This window comes from Pan paniscus, chromosome 17 (genome assembly GCF_029289425.2).
Source record: "Pan paniscus chromosome 17, NHGRI_mPanPan1-v2.0_pri, whole genome shotgun sequence".
Classification (NCBI taxonomy): domain Eukaryota; kingdom Metazoa; phylum Chordata; class Mammalia; order Primates; family Hominidae; genus Pan; species Pan paniscus.
The window spans coordinates 27675168-27694534 of NC_073266.2; the positions used below are offsets into that span (position 1 = coordinate 27675168).

Here is a 19367-nt window from a genome sequence, read left to right on the forward strand (position 1 = left end):
AGAATAAAATGTTTATAAATGTTAGTTCTGGGCTGAAAGAGGGGCATACCTACAATTCAACTTAAGAGTTGATTAAAATTTAGACATGACTTTACAAGTTGTAAGGTAGGGTAGTGTATTGAGGACAGTAGGCCACTTTGATAACATTTTTAAAATATAGATAATTGTGGTTAAGTTGCAACTGACCTAGTAAACAGTATACATTTTACCAACACACATAATTAAGATGTAATATTCAATTCACAAACCAAGTGCTTATATGTGAATACAATCTTCTGAAAGTGCTTTTGAGTTCTAGATAATAATTTATCTTAAACAGTAAAATTATTTTACTTTAAATGTTACTTATATTAAACACTACACAGGTGCAAGTCACCTTTCTGCTAATAGTCTAATGATAACAGTGTCAGTGCAGTTTATATTACCACATATTCCAAATCAGAATCATAAAAACAAATGACATTCAGACTAAGGAGATTTTACAATGCTAGAATTTCCATTTTCTTTTTTTTTTTTTTTTTTTTTTTTGAGACGGAGTCTCGCTCTGTCGCCCAGGCTGGAGTGCAGTGGCGCGATCTCGGCTCACTGCAAGCTCCGCCTCCCGGGTTCACGCCATTCTCCTGCCTCAGCCTCCCGAGTAGCTGGGACTACAGGCGCCCGCTACCACGCCCGGCTAATTTTTTGTATTTTTAGTAGAGACGGGCTTTCACCGTGTTAGCCAGGATGGTCTCGATCTCCTGACCTCGTGATCCGCCCGCCTCGGCCTCCCAAAGTGCTGGGATTACAGGCGTGAGCCACCGCGCCCGGCCCCATTTTCTTTAATGGAAAGTAGTTTACTATGCAGCTTTTCAAAGCAGGTTCTTGTACAGAATTAACTCTCTTTGAGCGTCCCTGTCAAGTAATTTGTTTCTTCTGTTTCAAATAAGGATGTATCTCCAGTGCATAAAATTTCTTCACCCAAGATTCAGTGAATTATAGTGCACCCCAGGCACAGTACTACATTTTGTAAGGGTGATGAGTAGAGCAGGACTGGATTCTGTCTTCAAGGGGAAAGTCCCCAGAACCCATACTTAGAATAAAATGACTGAGTCACAAATGGAGAAACACACACATTGGGAGTTGCACAAAGCTGTGGAAGTGTAGAGTGAGTGAAGACACAAACAAATACTTGTCATCTGCTCCGTTAGAACATGAAAGGAGAGAGCCATTTTGCTTAATGGTCAGTGAGAAGGTTAGAGCTCAGAGCCTGAATAAGAGCAAGGAAACAAAGTTATCAGTAATGTTAAAGAAAACCCTAAGAGAAGAAATGCACTTCCTGTGGAGAAAGACATCCAAAGCAGCCTGATTGAAGGCAGTGGAGGAGGGGGCTTCTCCGAGAATCCTGTTCATCATCATGCTTATTATTTGGAGTCCCAAAGTCAAAATCCTGCATATGACCACTAGGTAATTTGCACCTGATGTTCAGTAAAGAATTATAAGTCTTATAAGTTCCTTAGCCTGAAGCCTGATGTTCAGTAAAGAATTACAAGTCTTATAAGTTCTTTAGCCTGAAGTTTCCGGGAGTATTTTTACTAGAGTGGGTTTTTAAATTTTGTTTTTGGAAAATCAAGATCCATTTTCTTTTTATTTGCTAGGAAGGAAAAAAAAAGCTGAATTAAAATACACAGGCTTTCCCGGAGAGTCCATACAGCTGTTTCTTCTAGCAACCGCAGCTGGGTCTGCCTCGGAAGCTTGCATTTGTGCAGAACCACCTCTGCCGCTCCCACTCCTCAGGGAATGCAGTAGTTGAGATCACACACAGAAAGCCCAGTAAACAGAACCCTGAGACCATTGGGAAACAGATTCCCGATGAAGAAATGTTTGCTCTTTTTTTTTCTTCTGAATGGCCTTCTATAAAATAGCCAAGTTCTGTTAAAGAAGGCGCTGATGACAAAATCATAGTCTAAGTTTAATACCTTCCGTATCATCCATCATTGTGCAGGCTCTTACAAAAGCATGTTTCTAATTCTGCTTTTTCTTTACAATGAATTTATGATGCAGATTATCAAACCATAATATATGAAAATCTACCATTAGAAGATGGCTCCTTATTTTAAAATGTTTCCTGTGTAATTAACCACTGTGTTAACTGCTTAACAGGAACCACCTTAATTTTTACAACCTCCTATAAATAGGCACTATTGTTTCAGCTAACCGAGACTTAAAAGATAGGTTACATAGCTTTCTCATCTCACCTAGCTAGCAAGTTTTCTGGTGAAGACTTGAACCCAAGTCTTTTAACATTCTTCTCTATGGCCTCTAAAAACAATGTTACCATAAAAATGAGAAAAAGAGAGAGAGAAAAGTAAAAGGATTCACACAAGTGTCTTTTTGAAACAGTATACTTTATTCATGCATTTAAAATATTTTTATCTATGTTTTATGCACACAGTTTTTTATAATACAAGGTACAATTCTCTGAAATTTCTCAAGATAGTTAATAAACCCCTAGACTAGTAAATGACAGCCTGATACATAATTTCTTTTTTTTTTTCTTTTTTTGTCATCCATTACAAGCTCATGAGGTTAGACTGCTCCAGAGAGGGTCTGGGGTTTGTGGCTCTAAGGTCAGAGGGAATGAGCAGTGTTGGATGCAGAGATGCCCTTCTCATTTGTCCGCAGCTGCATCTTGTCCCATTACAAGTTCTAGAAATCAGCCTTGTGGACCTACTTCCAAAAGGCTTACTCCAGTGTCTTCCTCTGATTCTTTCATTGAACGATCTCTCCTCAATGCACCCTGACTGTGGCATGGCAGTTTGGGGGCATCGTTGCTTAAGGACATCTGCTGTGTAGCTGTAGTAGCAGCTGTGGAAACAGCCTCCCCTCTTTGAGTTTCACTCTGTTAATAGCAGTAATTGTTAGAAAGTAGTTTTCTTGTCGTATGAGATTGCAGCAGTGTCAATGTAGACCTTTAAGATTCACTCTGAGGTGGTCCCACCTCACACTGCAACCACCGAATTCCTTGTCTTAATAAAGGTATCTTTTCGTTTATAAAATGCATCCCTGAAGAGAACAAATACATACTGACGACTGTGCAGCAGCCGATCACTTCCACATTTAATAACATTTCACGTGGAGAGTCCTGACAAAGCAGGAACAGCAAATATGTTCCCTGAGATTTGGTGTGTGGCACTGTTATAGAAGATATGGGTTGCAATTTTAAGAGTAGCTAACTTCCCCAAAGTCGAGAGGATGAATTGACTAGCTTAGGAAAATAAGGAAGTAGTATGTCAGCATAACTCCTTCCACAAATGTAAAACTCGCTTCAGATTCTCTCTCTTCATTAAATTAACAATCTGTTTCTGGCATACTATCATTTACCTGCTGGACATCCTGTGCAAGGGAATTGTTTGAATGATAATCTAAAAGCGTAGGGACAATGTGGATTCCTTATGACAGTTACCCAAAATGATAGGCATGTTTACAAATATCAAATCAACAAGTTGAAAGTAAACCTGCATTTTATCTAATCAAACTTCCTCATTTGGTAGAAAATTAATTAACTTTCACAAAGTTAAATAGTTTACTCAGAACCTACAATTATCTAGATAGAATAATATTATTTATTGTCCATCTTGTTTGAACCCTGCTAAAAATTTCTGGATTAACTATGATAAATAGAGAAGACTATCAGTATGTCTACTGGGCTTTTTCTTAATGTAGACTTTATTGCCCAGAAGTTCTTTAAAACATTAATTTGAGTATGAATAAAAAGATATGCTTTTAAAAAACTGTAGGAGAAGGATGGGACTTGTTATGGTCCACTAAGAAATAAACTGTAACATCCCAGGCTGCTGAGTGGGCTCACCGGAAGCTCTCTCTCCCTGTATTCTTTCTCTGGTTCAGGATCTCACACAGTCTTCCCACGGTTGCCAATCGACAGTTCGCATCAGTAACTCTCAGGTGGGGACATGATGCAGACGTCTCACTCCTGAAAACACTTAGCTTCCATGGCATATGCTTTAGATGGCAGAGTGAGATTCGTCTACACAAAGGTTGACTGAAAGCACACATTCTTTCAAGAAATTTTTAAAAACTTACCAAAAATGTGAATGACTTGATTCTTGCAAGATGGTTTGTTGCGTTACTAAAAAAGCATGATATAATTTGCCTCAGCAGTCTCAGTATGCTGTCTCCTTTACAAACCTGCAATCCTGTCCACTCTCAGATCAGTTGCCATGCCTAGGGTTCAGAGCAAAGCACGCTATTGATGCCACCCTGGAATGCATTTGGCATTAGGGCGTTACTGCAACAGGCATACAGGAATGCAATAGTGGATGATATGTAGCATGATATGTGATCTCTGACATTCCTTATAATTCTTCTGTTCTCATCTCCTTTTTTTCCTTTCTATTTCAATTACTATGAGCAGCATCAAGAAAAAATTACCAATCCACCAAAATGAGTAAGTCCCCCTGTGAAGCCATGAAATGCTTGCTCTACATGATGCCATTTCATGCTTCTACACCCTAAACTCTGACCATTTTCTCCTCTGGGAAAAATGTCAAGTTTAGGTGTTGATAGCTCTCATTACCAACTAATCACTAGAACCCGAATTAGAAAAGCTAACAAAACCTAACCAAGTTTACAGTTTGTTTTTAGAAAGAACTTAAAATAAACAAACCAACCAAAAAGAAAGTGACAAAACGCTAACACCCCACCTTGTGAGGTCTTTGTACATGCACTGATTTCATTTGTGTTTATCCTCCTTTTACTTGCCCCTCACTCAAATCTCTCCCAACACCCTTTCCTCTTCTGACTCAGCTGCTCTCTGCCAACAGACTGGCCCACCCGGAAGGAAGCCTCCCGGACCTCACCATGATGCATCTGACTGCCAGCCTGGAGAAGCCGGAGGTGAGGAAGTTGGCTGAGCCTGGGGAGGAGAAGCCTGAGGGCTACTCTGAAAAAGCCCAGAAGGGTGATCTTGGGAAAGACAGCGAGGAGTCAGAGGAGGACGGAGAGGAAGAGGAGGAATCCGAGGAGGAGGAAGAAACATCAGGTAATCAGCCCACTACCAGCAGCTGCTCAGAGAATGCTGGCTGCCAGACTGAGTGAAGGAAACATTGACTTGCTCCAAAAGAATACATATTTGACCCAGTCCATGACATAAAAATTGGAGTGGTTTTTGTTTGATTGCTATAGTTATAATATTACTGTTCCAATTGCTCCAACAATTTCTTTTTAATTCTGACTGAGTAGAGACCAGACGGCTGGTTATCAGTGACTGACCCACAAGTAGTGCTCCTGTCCAGACACTGGTGGGGCATGGTGTTGACCACGTGCTCAGTCAGAGCCTCTCTGTTTCTACCAGACGCAGGTACAACCTGGCTGTGCAGAATCTCCAAAGGCTCTAGACATCGCCTTTACAAATGCATTCTCAAGAAACCATTCTGAGACTTTTCCAGGAAACCAATAATTAAGAATATATTTCTAGCTCTGATCTGATGCCTAAGGACATGGGAACTGGAGGAGAAAGTCAGCAATTGGATAATTATAATTTCAAGCAAACTCCTAGAGATGTTTTTGTCAATATTGTTGTTACAGGAGTTTCAATCTTTATTATTTGGGCTCTTCTTTTCTACTTCCCTTCCTAGACTTGAAATAATGTTTTAATAGAGCATGATGAACATTGAGCAGCCTCAGTGATCAGGAAATGTTATCTGACAGAGAATATAAAGTCTACGTAGCAGTTTCCAGAAAGACAGGGACAAACCAGAGAGCATCATCTCTGGGGTGAGGTTCTGGGGCTATGATCTTAAGATGCTGCACTTGTCTTTGCTGGTCAACTGTCCTTAACAAAAGTAGAAAACAAAAAAAGTAGCAAGAAGACCCCTTCCAAAGGTTTGTGCCCCTTAAACCTGGTGTTCTTTCCCCACTCATCTCAGAACACAGAGGAGAGGACCGGAAATGTTCTCTCCGTATCTGAGCATTGTGAATTCCTCAGTGTGAAGGGGAGACCCCAGCTCTGTGAGGCCAAGGACTTAAGTCTAGGATTTTATGACACTACTTCAAGATGGATTTTGAGCTTTGCTAATAGGTCCTGCCCAAAATTGCACAGCCACTTTTCTCTCAATCCCTCATGTCTGTGGCAGCTACACGTCTAAATCATGCTCATTTATTACCTACACCTTTTTATTGACTACCATCTGAGTCACTCTCTAAATACAGTAGTCCTGCCTTAGCCTTGGGGGACATGTTCTAAGACTCCCAGTAGATGCTAAAACCTCAGATAACACAGAACCCTGTATACACTATGCATGAATTTCTTTTTCCTTCTTCACAATTACACAGATAGAAGAGTTGTTCTTACCTTAGATCTTAGCAACCTCAGCATACATTTTTTTCTTTTGTCATTAATAAAATTGAGAATTGTTAACCATTCACTTAAAGGAAGCATTTTATGGCTTCTCTCTGGCATATTCAAATTGCCAGCATCACTACTCTTTCACTTGGAGCCATTAGAAAGTAAATAAGAGTGACTTGAACACAGCACTGCAATACTGCGGCGGTCACTCTGAGAACTGAGACAGCTATTAATTGACTGACCACTGGGCAGGGAGTGTAGACAGCATGGCCCTGCTGGACAAAGGGATTCACATTCCAAGGGGAAGGACAGAGCAGGACAGCATGAGATTTCATCCTTCTACTCAGAACAGTGTGTAACTTAAGACTTCTGAATCATTTCTGGAATTTTCCATTTAATATTTTTGGACTGTGGTTGACTGCAGGTAACTGAAATCTTGGAAAGCATAGCCATGGATAAAAGAGAACTACTGTAAGCATATTTCACAATAACTAGAACCTTACTTAGCTTTCAGAACCAGGCACAGTAACTGTTGCATATACCCAAGCCAGTTAAAGAAGCTACTTAAAGAGATACTTAGGACTTGTAATCTGCCAAGACAGACTTGTAAGCTTTTGTTTACAAACAAGACAGGCTGATATTACAAAACAGTCCTGCTGTGACTTTCAGTCAATAAAGTGAGCCAGCATAGTCCTTCTAGATAGAAGCATGACTCCTGTTTTAGCACAAGGTAGAAATAATAAAATAAGTAATTTGATTAAAAATTATCATTTGAATGAATCTGACCATGTTTCAGAAAACCACGGCCTGAGTCATTCTGATGCTTAGAGTTCACTTCTTGTTCTGACAAGGAGCAAGCTCTTCCTGCCCATGCAGGGCTCTGACTGGTTCACTTTTTCATGGCAACCAGAGAGCTTTACCACTCACCAGTTAAGCCTTGTCAAAGGAGACAGGCCATTTATAAAAGTGCTGTTGTGGCAAGAAAGATGTCATTTAGAAGGAGTTATGATTATTTAACATTCCTAGAATATTAGAAAATTATAGTTTGGTCTTAAGAGTAAATAAGATTAAGGGGGCTGGGGGCATGGGCGCTCATGCCTGTACTCCCAGCACTTTGGGAGGCTGAGGCTGGTGGATCATTTGAAGCCAAGCGTTCAAGACCAGCCTGGCCAACATGACGAGATCCTATTTCTACTGAAAATACAAAAATTAGCTGGGCATGGTGGTATGTGCCTGTAGTCCCAGCTACTCAAGGAGAATCGCTTGAACTCAAGAGGCAGAGGTTGCAGTGAGCCGAGATTGTGCCACTGCACTCTAGCCTGGGCTACAGAGCAAGACTCTGTCAGAAAAAGGAAGGAAGGAAGGAAGAAAGGAAGGGAGGGAGGGTGGGAGGGAAAAAGAAAAGGAAGAAAGAAAGAAAAGTAAATAATGTTGATCATGCCACTGCACTTCAGCCTGAGCTACAGAGCAAGACTCTGTCAGAAAGAGAGAGAGAGAAAGCAAGTAAGCAAGCGAATGGAAGGAAGGAAGGAAGGAAGATAATGTCAAAATCCTTCTTTACACTAATTTAATCAAAAGGTGGACGAAAGCCACATTGTCCCTCCAAGTCTGAGTGTATGATATCTGTGTCATCATGACTTGGGATTCTTACATCATCCTTATTCCAGATTTTGGTTTTCTTAGAATTCATCCACTGTAATTATTTTGCAGCCCCTCATTCCAACCTGAAAGTTACAAGATATGCTTTAAATGATAATATTTTAAAAAATGTTATGCTCTTGTCTGTACTTCCTATTTTGCAGACTTAAGGAACAAATGGCACCTGGTGATTGACCGCCTCACTGTGCTCTTCTTAAAATTCCTGGAGTATTTTCACAAGCTGCAGGTGTTCATGTGGTGGATTTTGGAGTTGCACATCATCAAAATCGTTTCCTCTTACATTATCTGGGTTTCCGTGAAAGAGGCAAGTGAACATTTGTCCTATCATCAGGCTGAACAGAACCACAGTAGGTCATCGTTTTCCTTTTCCAGCTGTCCATGATTTTTGTAATGTGATCTGCATTACATCGGAGTATCAAGACTCCCAGACTAAGTACTTACACTTACAGAAATCCGAGGGTCAGCAGCACTGAGAAAAAGGAAAGAGGCTCGTGGCTGAGTTTCTCGTTGGCTTGGTCATATTACAAAGGCTACTTATTTTCATCGAATCCTTAGGGAAGAGTGTGAGAGCAGGCTGCCCTTCTGCCCCTGCCTATGGGAATCTATCTCCCTAAATTCTCCAAGGAAAACAGTAGCATTCCAGTTTACATTACCAAGGAGAAAGCTCAGGTTCCAAAATCTAATAAAATCTTTAGTGGAGTTCACCTTGTTTACTATTGGATTTCTTGAGATACAATACAAAGTCTTCAGCCATGCACCTGTACTGCACTTCTGTTTCCTTGATTGTAAAGAAGAGAGTCATCATCCAGCCAACAGATTATTTAATGTTCACTGCAGAGAAATTAGCTTTCTTTCCTTTTATTCAACAAATAGTGTTTGCATACTTCTATATGCCTGGATTATTTCTGAGTTGGTTACAATTCAAGAATTCTTTGCCCTCTAAAAATTAATCAAGGAAGTACTGCCTATAATCTTTAAAAAGTTACATATGTAACAGTAAAATATCACAACTACAACACTACAAACCTAAAACTTTTCACAAATAGGTAGCTAAGAGATGAACCTTAATTTGAGCTCCACAGTCTAAACTAGAACTTCTCCCCCATTTCATACAAACCATCTGAAATGGGCAGGGGCTCATTGCCAAGTGGGAATGAAAACAGAAGCCACTCTATCTGCGAGATTCTTGGGGAAATGGCAGTGGCTCCAATGTTAAGTCACTGGGCGTATACGTTAAATGGAGCCCAAATCTAGCCTAGTATTTATATTCATTGAGAGCCAACATTTAAGCATTTTAACTGTAGAGGTGAATTGAACAGTTCAGATAAAAATTTCAGGGTTAGGGTATTAAAGAGAAATAGAAAAGAACAAGAGAAGGCATTTGACAAAAAATGCACAGAGACCATTTCTGAACAAATCCAGTCTGAGGTACAGATGACTTCTGATTCATGAGAAGCTGTGTGGCAGGGTGTGAAGGTGTGTTCAGACAGTGTGGTGATGGGAGTGGGCATTGGGGGAGCGGAAATTCATGGGAGTCGGACACAGAGAATCTGCTGTCATAAATCCATCCTGTTGTACAATCCATCCATCAGAAAAGGGTTAAAGGATGCAATTTCTTATAGATCCTAAACAAAAGGCAGACATAACTTTTTCATTATCCTTAATGAGTCCCCAGACATAAATTTGTTAACAGACCATCAAGTAAACAGAATATCTAGTTACCTTGTTACACTCTTGGGAAAACAGCCTTCCATAGAGTATCACCACTCCCCTCTCTGTGATTCACACATTGTGCAGACTTTCAGAATTTTCATTCCTAATTTCATCTCTCTCACCTTTAAAACAAGTGAGAGACTCCTGAAGCATAGAAATCCTGCTCCTTCTGCTGCTAGCATCTGCCAAATCCCATTGCTGTAAAATTGTTTCAGCCACTCGTGTTGTGCGTGATGTCACCTCACCTGCATGGGGGGTTTCCGGCCCTGAAGCTTTGGTCTCTGGGTTCTTGACAGTGTGTGCATCGCTGGCTCTTTCTAATGTAATTGGCACACTAAGCAATCAATTTGGTGATGACATCCAATCAAAAGACTTCTCTTCAGACCTTCATGGTCCCTTTAGAATGCATCCTACAGGGAAACTTTCCTCCGTGTCCCTGAACACAGCGCACTTTCTGATCATTCCTAAGAAATACAAAATCCTACAGTGACTTAAGTGAGCAAAATCTCACTTCAGTAGTTAAAATTGTGCACCCACAGAGAATCATCGAGACTCGGGTCCCTCCCCAGGTAGAAGCTCCTCCTTTCTTATCTGATCCTTTCTTTCTCACCCACATCTCCTTAAAATCCACCTCGCAGAGGCTCTTTAATCCTTTTTAAAAAAAATCCACTGCACAGAGGCTCTTTATTCCTTCTTTTGTTTTATTCTTTCCTGGGCTGGAGCTCAGACTCACAGGCTCAGGGCAAGGCCCCCTGGGATGGGGATGTTGTGACTTGGCCTGTGCCATCCCATGATGGCCTCACGCTCTGGGCTGGCAACTGGCGGGTAAACCTGCCCTTGCCCTCCTGGAGGCTCCTCGGTGGGGCATCCCACAGCCACTCTTGGCCGGCACTGACACCCAGCCCCTGGTTGCCAGCACCTTCTCCTCCTGGACTCCTCTGTGGAGTCCTGCTGCCCTTCCAGACAGCCTTCCCCGCAGCCTTGGAGCAGCTCTGGGTGCTCTGTGCCTCCCCATCAGGACCAGGGGCCACCCTCACACAGGCCCTGCTCTGCTTGTACACATGGAGCCCAACAAAGAGACTCTGCACCCTGTAACCAGAGCTCTTCATCTCTTCTGGCCCCATGGGTACCAGTGCCCAAGCTCCAGGGTTCACGCATCGGGCTCCGAGTCATTAGCTCTGAGTCATTAGCTCCTCACTCGGGCTGCACACAGAGGGCGTTCTCCTCCCTGCATCCCCACCTGCTCCATCATCTTGGCACTGGGGGCTTGGGGAACAGGCAGGATGCAGCCCCTCTCCACAAAGAAAGCTCTTCAGGAGCTGTGGCCGCTCTGGGTTCAAGACATCCTTACCCAAGGCCTCAGTAAGGGTGCTTGTTTTCACAACTTTTGGGTTCATCTCTCCTGCAAATATTAAACCTTTTCAAAGTTAGCATCATGAAGCATCTGAAAAAGAAGACGTTGCTGGAAAAGAAACAGAGGAACCTTTATTTTCCATCAGCATCTTATTCAAGAGTGACACTGCTTTGGAATAATCTAGATTTAAATATATATATAGTATACATAAACATTTTCTCCTCCTTTTGAAATACACAGCTACTTTCTAATTCCGAAGGCTGTTGGACAGCTCTGTGAGGTCAGTGAGTCTTGAGCAAGAGCCACACTTTCTGTTAGCACCTCAGCTCCTCCCTGGGGGGCCTGGCCAATTGGAGAAGGAAGGGGAGGGGAGGGGAGGGAAGGGGACGGGAGGGGAGGGGAGGGAAGGGGACGGGAGGGGAGGGGAGGGGAGGGGAGGGAAGGGGACGGGAGGGGAGGGGAGGGAAGGGGAGGGGAGGGGAGGGGAGGGAATGGAAGGTGGGAGGAAGGAAGGAAGGAAACTTTTGCAGACCTGAGGTTTCTCCTTCTTGTCTGTCTCATCATTGTTATTATTTTCACTCTCACTAAGCATTCATTGAGCCTTTATTAAGAACTCACAATAAAGTGAATGCGTACATGGTGCTAGGTGCTAGTGTAGTAGCTTGAAAGACACACTTCTTGTCTGAGCTCACAGCCTGATGGGAATGGCTGCCAAATAAAACTAAAAGTGATAATAACTGCTGTGCTAGAGGTGTCCACAGTGAGCACTTGCTCCACAGGGAGGAGTATCTCTTGCAGGCAGTTGCAGCCTGGAGGTGATAGTTGCACCTGGACAGTTGTTATGTACGTGGACTAGCATCTATTTCCCTAAAATTCTAATTCATCAGGTGTTGGTTGTGGCCCAGGTATTTGTCATAGTCATTGTCCTCCTCCTCCTCCTTCTCCTCCTACTTCTCCTTCCCCTTCCCCTCCTTTCTGCTTCCCCTTCTCTCTCCCCTTTTCTCCTTCCTCTTCTTCTTCCTTATCCCTCCTCCTCCTCCTCTTCCTCCTTCTTTCTTCTTCTTCCCTTCCACGAGATTCTTACCATCAGGAAAATGATGAGATCATGATCTCTTTAGATAACAGAACTGTGAGAGGGCAAGGCGCACTGAGGTTTGCACTGGGTTTGCTATTTGTATGGAATGAAGTATCATATTTCATTCACTGAGCCCCAGTTTTTCTATTTGTAAAATGATAAAAATAAAAATATTCACCGCACAGAGGCTCTTTAGTCCTCCTCTGATTTGACTTCTCTAGGATGCTGAGGACTGGGGATCCTTTCCTTGTCATTGAAGCTCTCCTTTCTCTTGTTTTGGACATCAGCTCACCTTCCCGGCCCCTCCCGACAGTTTCATCAGGCCCTTCCTGTCTCATTGCTGGACTCATCCCGCCCTTCCCACCAGCTTCCTCAGCATGTTCCTCAGGCTCTGTCCACAGCCTGTTTCTGTTCTGGACTCTCATGGGTGAGCTCACGAGCTCACAAGCACAGGACTCCGGTTCAGTTGCCCTGCACCTGCTGCGAGTCCCAAAATCTGTGTCAACTCACTACTCTCTTTGAACTCCAGGCCCCTGTTTCCACATGACATCTGGGCCTGACCCCACTTCTTGAGTGGCCCCAAAGCTCTTTCAGGTGTCCTACTCACTCCCTCTGCCTCCATTGGCCTTTAGATTATCTTACAGATTCCCAGCTTTGCCCAATCCTTTCTCCTTGCAATACGTATTCCACAATGCGGCCAGAATAGTCTTCCCACAGGGTAGATATGATCATGAGAGCCCTCTACCTGAAACCTTGCAGCAGCTGCCTGGCATCCTCACCGTAACGTGGTATAAGACCCCTGGGATCCAGCCCACACCACTTCACCTTTGCCATTCCTGGACACTCTAAGACGCCGGATGGGTTTTAAAGTCCCCTGACAGGTTTCAGATCACACTTCTCTCACAATGAATCACTTGCTTCTCCAAGGATGGGCAGCCCATGCTCTCCCAAGTCTGGAAGGACCTTGGACCTGCTATTTCTTCTGCCTGTCTAACTCCTGTTTATTCGTCAGGTCTCAGTCCCCTTACGCTGTCACCAAGTGCCTGTGTGCCTCCATCTGTCCCTCCCACATGCCTCCTGCGGGCAGGGAATCCTCAGGGGATGTGTCACCTTGAACCTAGTTAAGACTTAATGAAAGTTACCACCTTTACTTCCCTTTCCCCATCACTCAGAAAATTAAAAGTTCTGAATAAATTAATTGTGCTGTCTTTACTAAAGGTCTTAGATACATAATAACAGACATAGCTGAGTTAATTTCACAGCATCTTTAATAGGGTTTGCTTTTTAATATCCAAATTGACGAGACACTTGTTGATGACTATGGAGGAAGAGTCAATTCGCTAATCTATCTGTTTTGTTAAAAGGTGACATTATGTTTATGAGTGAGTTATGGTTTGCAGGGCCTTTCCATGTACTGTATTTCTTTCATCTTCAATTAATTCTATAAGGCATCTCTTCCTACTTTAATATTTCAGCACTTAATTCTCAGAGAGGTTCCTTGCATTGGACAGTGACAAATAGTTGAGTAGAAGAGTAACAGGTAACAAATAGCAGAATTAAATACAGTCATGCAGTCTCCACATTTTCTTCTTTAATAGTTTTTTAAACTTTTTTTTTTTTTTTGAGACGTAGTTTCACTCTGTCACCCAGGCTGGAGTGCAGTGGCACGATCTCGGCCACTGTAGCTGGGATTACAGGCGCCTGCCACCACGCGCGGCTAATTTTTTGTATTTTTAGTAGAGACGGGGTTTCACCATCTTGGCCGGGCCGGTCTTGAACTCCTGACCTCGTGATCCACCCACCTTGGCCTCCCAAAGTGCTAGGATTACAGGTGTGAGCCACCTCACCCGGCCTCTTCTTTTATAGTTTTATAAGCCAAGTAGGTAACTATGTCTTTTAGAGCCCACAATGCTTAGCCCACAATGCTTGGTACATGTTTAGTTGTATCAAATGAGAGCATGCTATTATTTCTACCTGAGAATACTAAACATTTCTAGGATAATACTTTAACATAAAAATATGCAGAATAAATGAGCGTTTCCCATGCCTGAAGAAGATGGTGGTCCTTCTATACTGTCCAATGGACTATTAACTATAAAGAATTGCTAGAAATGTGGGAACATCTGGCCTGATCAACGAACTCGCATGCAGCCCAAAGTCAACAGGTTCAAGCTGAGTTCACAACCTTGCTGCTCTGACCAGCTTCCCTATCAGCATTGCTGTCTCAGTAATGGCACTGTTATCCACTCAGGCTCCCAAGTGGAAACCTGGGAATCACTCCTTGAACTTTCTCTCTTACCCACCGGCCCACCAAGCCAATCAGTCATCAAGTCCAGCTAATTTTGCCTCCCATGTTGAATCCGCGCCTCCTCCCCATCTTCCCTGGGCTATTGCCGTGGCACGTGAGTGGGTCGCCCAAAAGTCGTGTCCAGTCCCCACAATGGGCCCTCCATTCATCAGTTACATTTATCTCAATGGGAAGCAAATCTTACCTCCAAATTCCCAGTGTAATGCCCTTCCACAGCTCTCAGTTTTCTGAAGAATGGGCTTCTGTGCCATAGCATGGTGTAAAAAGGAGCCGTCAAAACTTGGCTGTAGCTGCATCTCCAGCCTCACCTCCTGCTGCACTTCACACTTTCAACTCTGAACTTTCCAGTTGTTTGTTGTTGCCTGTCCCCACCATGCTAGCTCATGCTTTCCTGCCTTCATTCATGCCTCCTTTACCTAAAGAATCCACCTCTCATCTTTCTTGGCTTGGCTTAGTTCAGGCACTGTCTCTTCTTGAAAGTGCTTCCTGACCTCCACATTGGACCAAGGACCCTTCTGGGCGCTCTCACAGGAGCCTGCCCACATTGATAGCTTAACCAGTGCTACATGATATTGATGTCACCTGATGATATGTCTGTCTGCCACACAAGACATAATGCCCTTGAGGGGTGAGACCATAACTCACCTACTTTAGTACCCCAGCACCTAGGGCAATTCCTTGCGCGTGCTAGGAATCCAGTCTGCTTTTGCCGAACTGAGTAAATCAAGTCATCCTGTTTTGTGGATGTCCTGTTTGTTATGCCGTGTTACGTATTTTTGTCCCCATTTCTGGTTTTACGTTTTCAGGTGTCTCTGTTCAACTATGTATTTTTGATTTCTTGGGCTTTTGCTCTGCCGTACGCCAAGCTGCGCCGTCTGGCTTCAAGCGTCTGCACGGTCTGGACGTGTGTGATCATCGTCTGCAAAATGTTGTACCAGCTCCAAACCATTAAGCCTGAGAACTTCTCTGTTAACTGTTCCTTGGTGAGCCTCGGTGATGGGGGAATATTCCTGACTGCCCTTTAGCAAAGCAAGGCAGATACTTGGGGAACCCCCATCCCCAAGCACATTTGGCCTGACCTGGCTTATAAGTCACCTCTCCCTGGCTGGTCCTGCTCTGGCCCTGTGTTAAGCCTCGTCTCATACTGAGGTCTCCCCTGAAATGGGCCTGTCCCTCCCATCCTACCGCTATCATTTTCTCAAAGCTGAAGAAGAAATAACCTGAGCTCTCCTAATCTGTGGAGCTATTTTTTTTTTACTCCATTTTCTCTTCTTTTTAGCCAAATGAAAATCAAACAAACATCCCCTTTAATGAGTTGAACAAGTCTCTGCTCTACAGCGCTCCTATCGATCCTACAGAGTGGGTCGGCCTGCGGAAGTCTTCGCCTCTGCTAGTCTACCTGAGGGTAATGGCTTTGTCGTGCTTAGTTTGGGCCTCCACTCCGTTATATAATAGTTCAGGATTCTTTTCCATGAGACGCTTAACATGACATTTGATAGTAACCGTATCTTCTCATGTGGGATTTGGCATCACCTTTGCAACAAACTCTAAGTGTTAAAATCAGTATTGTGGCATGTTAAAGAGAAAATGATCAAACGGTCTGAGATTGCTTGAATAAAGTATGACAAATACATTCATTGGAACATTATACAATCATTTCAAGACCATTACAAGATTAAGGTCGATGGGTGCATTAGAATTGAAGCATGTCTAAAATATAGTAAGATTTTTAAAAAGCAAATTTCAAAACACTGTGCATAGTATGATCTCTTCTAGACACAAAGAAAAATATTAAGTATACCAAATGCTCAATAGTGGTTATTTCTGAGAAGTGGATATAGCCTTACGAGACATTTTTGCTGTGTAAATTCTGTTTATCTATAGTTTTTAATAAAGAGAATCTATTACATCTAGAAGTAATAAAATAAAACTTATATTTATAAAAGGAAACTTGAGTACAAATAGTCATACAAACATAACGAAAACAACATGCTTCAGATTTTTCACATTTTATTTTTGTGGATTATCTGAGCAGTCCTAATGATGTTACACTGGCAATGCATTTAAGGGTACAGCCTCTACACTCAGCACCTGGGATTTTTAAATGTATTAAGCATCCCATTTTCTTTATGTACCTTCTAGATTTTTCATCACATGGTAGATATCTTTTGTACCAGTACCCACCATAAATAGCTGTTATGAGGATAAAGCAAATTGGTATTTGGAAAGGGTGATCGAATTGTGTCTGGAACCTATGGTTCCATAAATGTTAACTATTTTCATTATCTTGAATAATAGTTATATCATCGCTATTATTATTTTACTGTTGTCAGCATGCTTCTCAATCTATTGCTGTCTGTAGCCAGATTTCAGGAGTGTTCAAAAGCTTCCCCCTAAGCAGCTTCCCGTTCATTCAGCTCAGTGCGTTTCCCAGGATGTCTCTGTACTGTTTTTGCACTTCTGGCTGCAAACAAGGCTGAACTGCCCTCCTTGGATAACTGGAAATTGCTTCCTTGGTGTGAGATGTGTAGTTGTGAGAAATAGGAATGAGCAGCAGCATCTTATGTTTGGAGATTCTAGATCCTATGACTTTGGAAGTTAGCCTGATTTTCTAATATAGATAATGCCACAATAAGTAAGACAGAGAAAATGAATATTGAGCTCAAAACTGTTTAAGAGAGGTGAGCTTTTATAAAATATTGTCCTTGTAGTTGTGAAGAATGTGGGGATTGCTTGAAATTACCAAATCATAAAGCCTCTGGCTGACACATTTGTGTTTCCTTGCTTTGTAGAATAACCTCCTGATGCTGGCTATCCTGGCCTTTGAAGTCACCATTTACCGCCATCAGGAGTACTATCGAGGTCGAAATAACCTGACGGCCCCTGTGTCTAGAACTATCTTTCATGACATTACAAGACTACATCTAGATGATGGACTTATTAATTGTGCCAAATATTTCATTAATTACTTCTTTTACAAGTTCGGTCTGGAGGTGAGTTTCCTTGCTGATATGTTTTATTTCTCTTTTCCATGAACATTCAAAGAACTGCTTCTGGCCAATTGGCCACTGGAACTTTGTGATACATCTGCAGGCATGATAGCTGTCCCCTTGAGAAGAACAGAAAGTATTTGTACTGATGGTTAACTGGCTTGACTGAAAGTTTTCCAAGTTTGGGTGCCGAACACCCCCCTCCACAGCAGTGCCTTGGCCTCTCTGGATCTCCAGAGCCATCTAAATGCATGGCCATCAGTTGCCGTGTTAACAGGTTTCTTATTAAGAATAAAGTATTAATCTTCTGCCTGGGCACGGTGGCTCACGCCTGTAATCCCAGCACTTTGGGAGGCCAAGGCAGGCAGATCTTCTGAGGTCAGGACTTTGAGACCAGCCTGGGCAACATGGTGGAACCCCATCTCTACTAAAAATACAAAAATTATCCAGGCGTGGTGGTGCACGCCTGTAATCACAGCTACTTGAGAGGCTGAGGCAGGAGAATTACCTGAACCCGGGAGGCAGAGGTTGCAGTGAGCCAAGTTTGCACCACTGCACTCTAGCCTGGGTGACAGAGCAAGATTCCATCTCAAAATAAATAAATAATAAAGTATTAATCTTCTTTCTTTTTGTGCATTCTGAAACCATAAGCTGCAGCCAAAATGAACTGTTTTAACCTAAAACGATTGTGATAGTGCCTGTGCCTTCATAGAATGAAGTAGGAATGGTGATGTTTCATGAGGAGATCAAAATGGCTGTTCTCTTTATTGTCTGAAGTGGTTATGATAACAGCTACTTAGTCAGTTTTTCCCTTGGGAGTAATCTGTACAGTATTTCTGTCTTCATGCTGAGACACTCAAAAGAGCAAGCATTTGTGAATCTGTGCAGACAGACTTGCCCTGAGGGACATGGGTCTCCGTCATCTACACAGACCTGACACCTATCACCAGTCCCCTTTCCCATATGCCTGATTTTTTTTTTTTTTTGCCTCCTTTCATCTTTACACAGACCTGTTTCCTAATGTCAGTTAACGTCATTGGCCAGCGAATGGATTTCTATGCCATGATCCACGCCTGCTGGCTGATCGCTGTCTTATATAGACGCAGAAGGAAAGCCATCGCAGAGATCTGGCCCAAGTACTGCTGCTTCCTGGCGTGCATCATCACCTTCCAGTATTTCATCTGCATTGGCATCCCACCTGCTCCTTGCCGAGGTGAGCCTGCCCTTCCCTTGAGCCGTCTACTTTTAGAAGAAGCCATTACTGAGCGGACGGCTGGGAGAAGAGTGGTGAAGAAGAGTATTGATTGTGCTGTTTGCCACTTCCCTCCCTGCAGATTACCCGTGGAGATTCAAGGGTGCCAGCTTCAATGACAACATCATAAAGTGGCTGTACTTCCCAGATTTCATTGTGCGGCCCAACCCTGTGTTTCTCGTCTGTAAGTGTTTCCACTGCAGGGCCACAGAGTGCTGGTATCCGGGTTTACTGTTAATCATTGTTCACGTGCTATGCATTAGTGCCTTTTGTCTTCCACTAGACTTCGTAATCATGTAAAGGCTTGTCTTATGCATTAATATCACAAGTCATTAATGGCTTCTACTCACCCTATTACATTTGCAAAATTAATAAATCAATGTTGGAAATGCCATATTCACTTGCATAATTTCACTTCCCCCAACATACACACACACACACATACACACACACACACACACACACACATTTACACAGCCACCTTTCAAAAGACAAACCAGAGAGGAAGGCTTTTGTGTTTTCTGACTTGGTGGTTTCTGGCTCCCAGTGCAGATAAATAAACCCTGAACATAGGACAGTGGATGCTGGGAGATGCTTCCCAGATTTTAGTTGCTCTAGAATTGGGCTGCAGCCCCAAGGCCTTCCCATGGCAGCTGGTGATCCAAAGGTCAGA

The 19367-nt window shown here is 42.9% G+C and overlaps 1 protein-coding gene across 4 annotated transcripts in view; it reads left to right on the forward strand.

Annotated features, from left to right (window-relative positions):
* Positions 1-19367, forward strand: part of PIEZO2 (piezo type mechanosensitive ion channel component 2) — a 478719-nt gene that overhangs the window by 370172 nt on the left and 89180 nt on the right. For 2 of the 4 annotated variants that reach the window (XM_034943968.3, XM_034943967.3), the window contains exons 19-26: positions 4412-4444; positions 4821-5038; positions 8146-8306; positions 15259-15435; positions 15732-15857; positions 17245-17445; positions 18451-18655; positions 18777-18878. In XM_034943968.3, the coding sequence (XP_034799859.2) occupies positions 4412-4444; positions 4821-5038; positions 8146-8306; positions 15259-15435; positions 15732-15857; positions 17245-17445; positions 18451-18655; positions 18777-18878 (1223 nt within the window). The remainder of the gene's footprint in view (positions 1-4411; positions 4445-4820; positions 5039-8145; positions 8307-15258; positions 15436-15731; positions 15858-17244; positions 17446-18450; positions 18656-18776; positions 18879-19367) is intronic. The other 2 variants (XM_008959670.5, XM_003807526.5) reach the window with 1 other exon arrangement.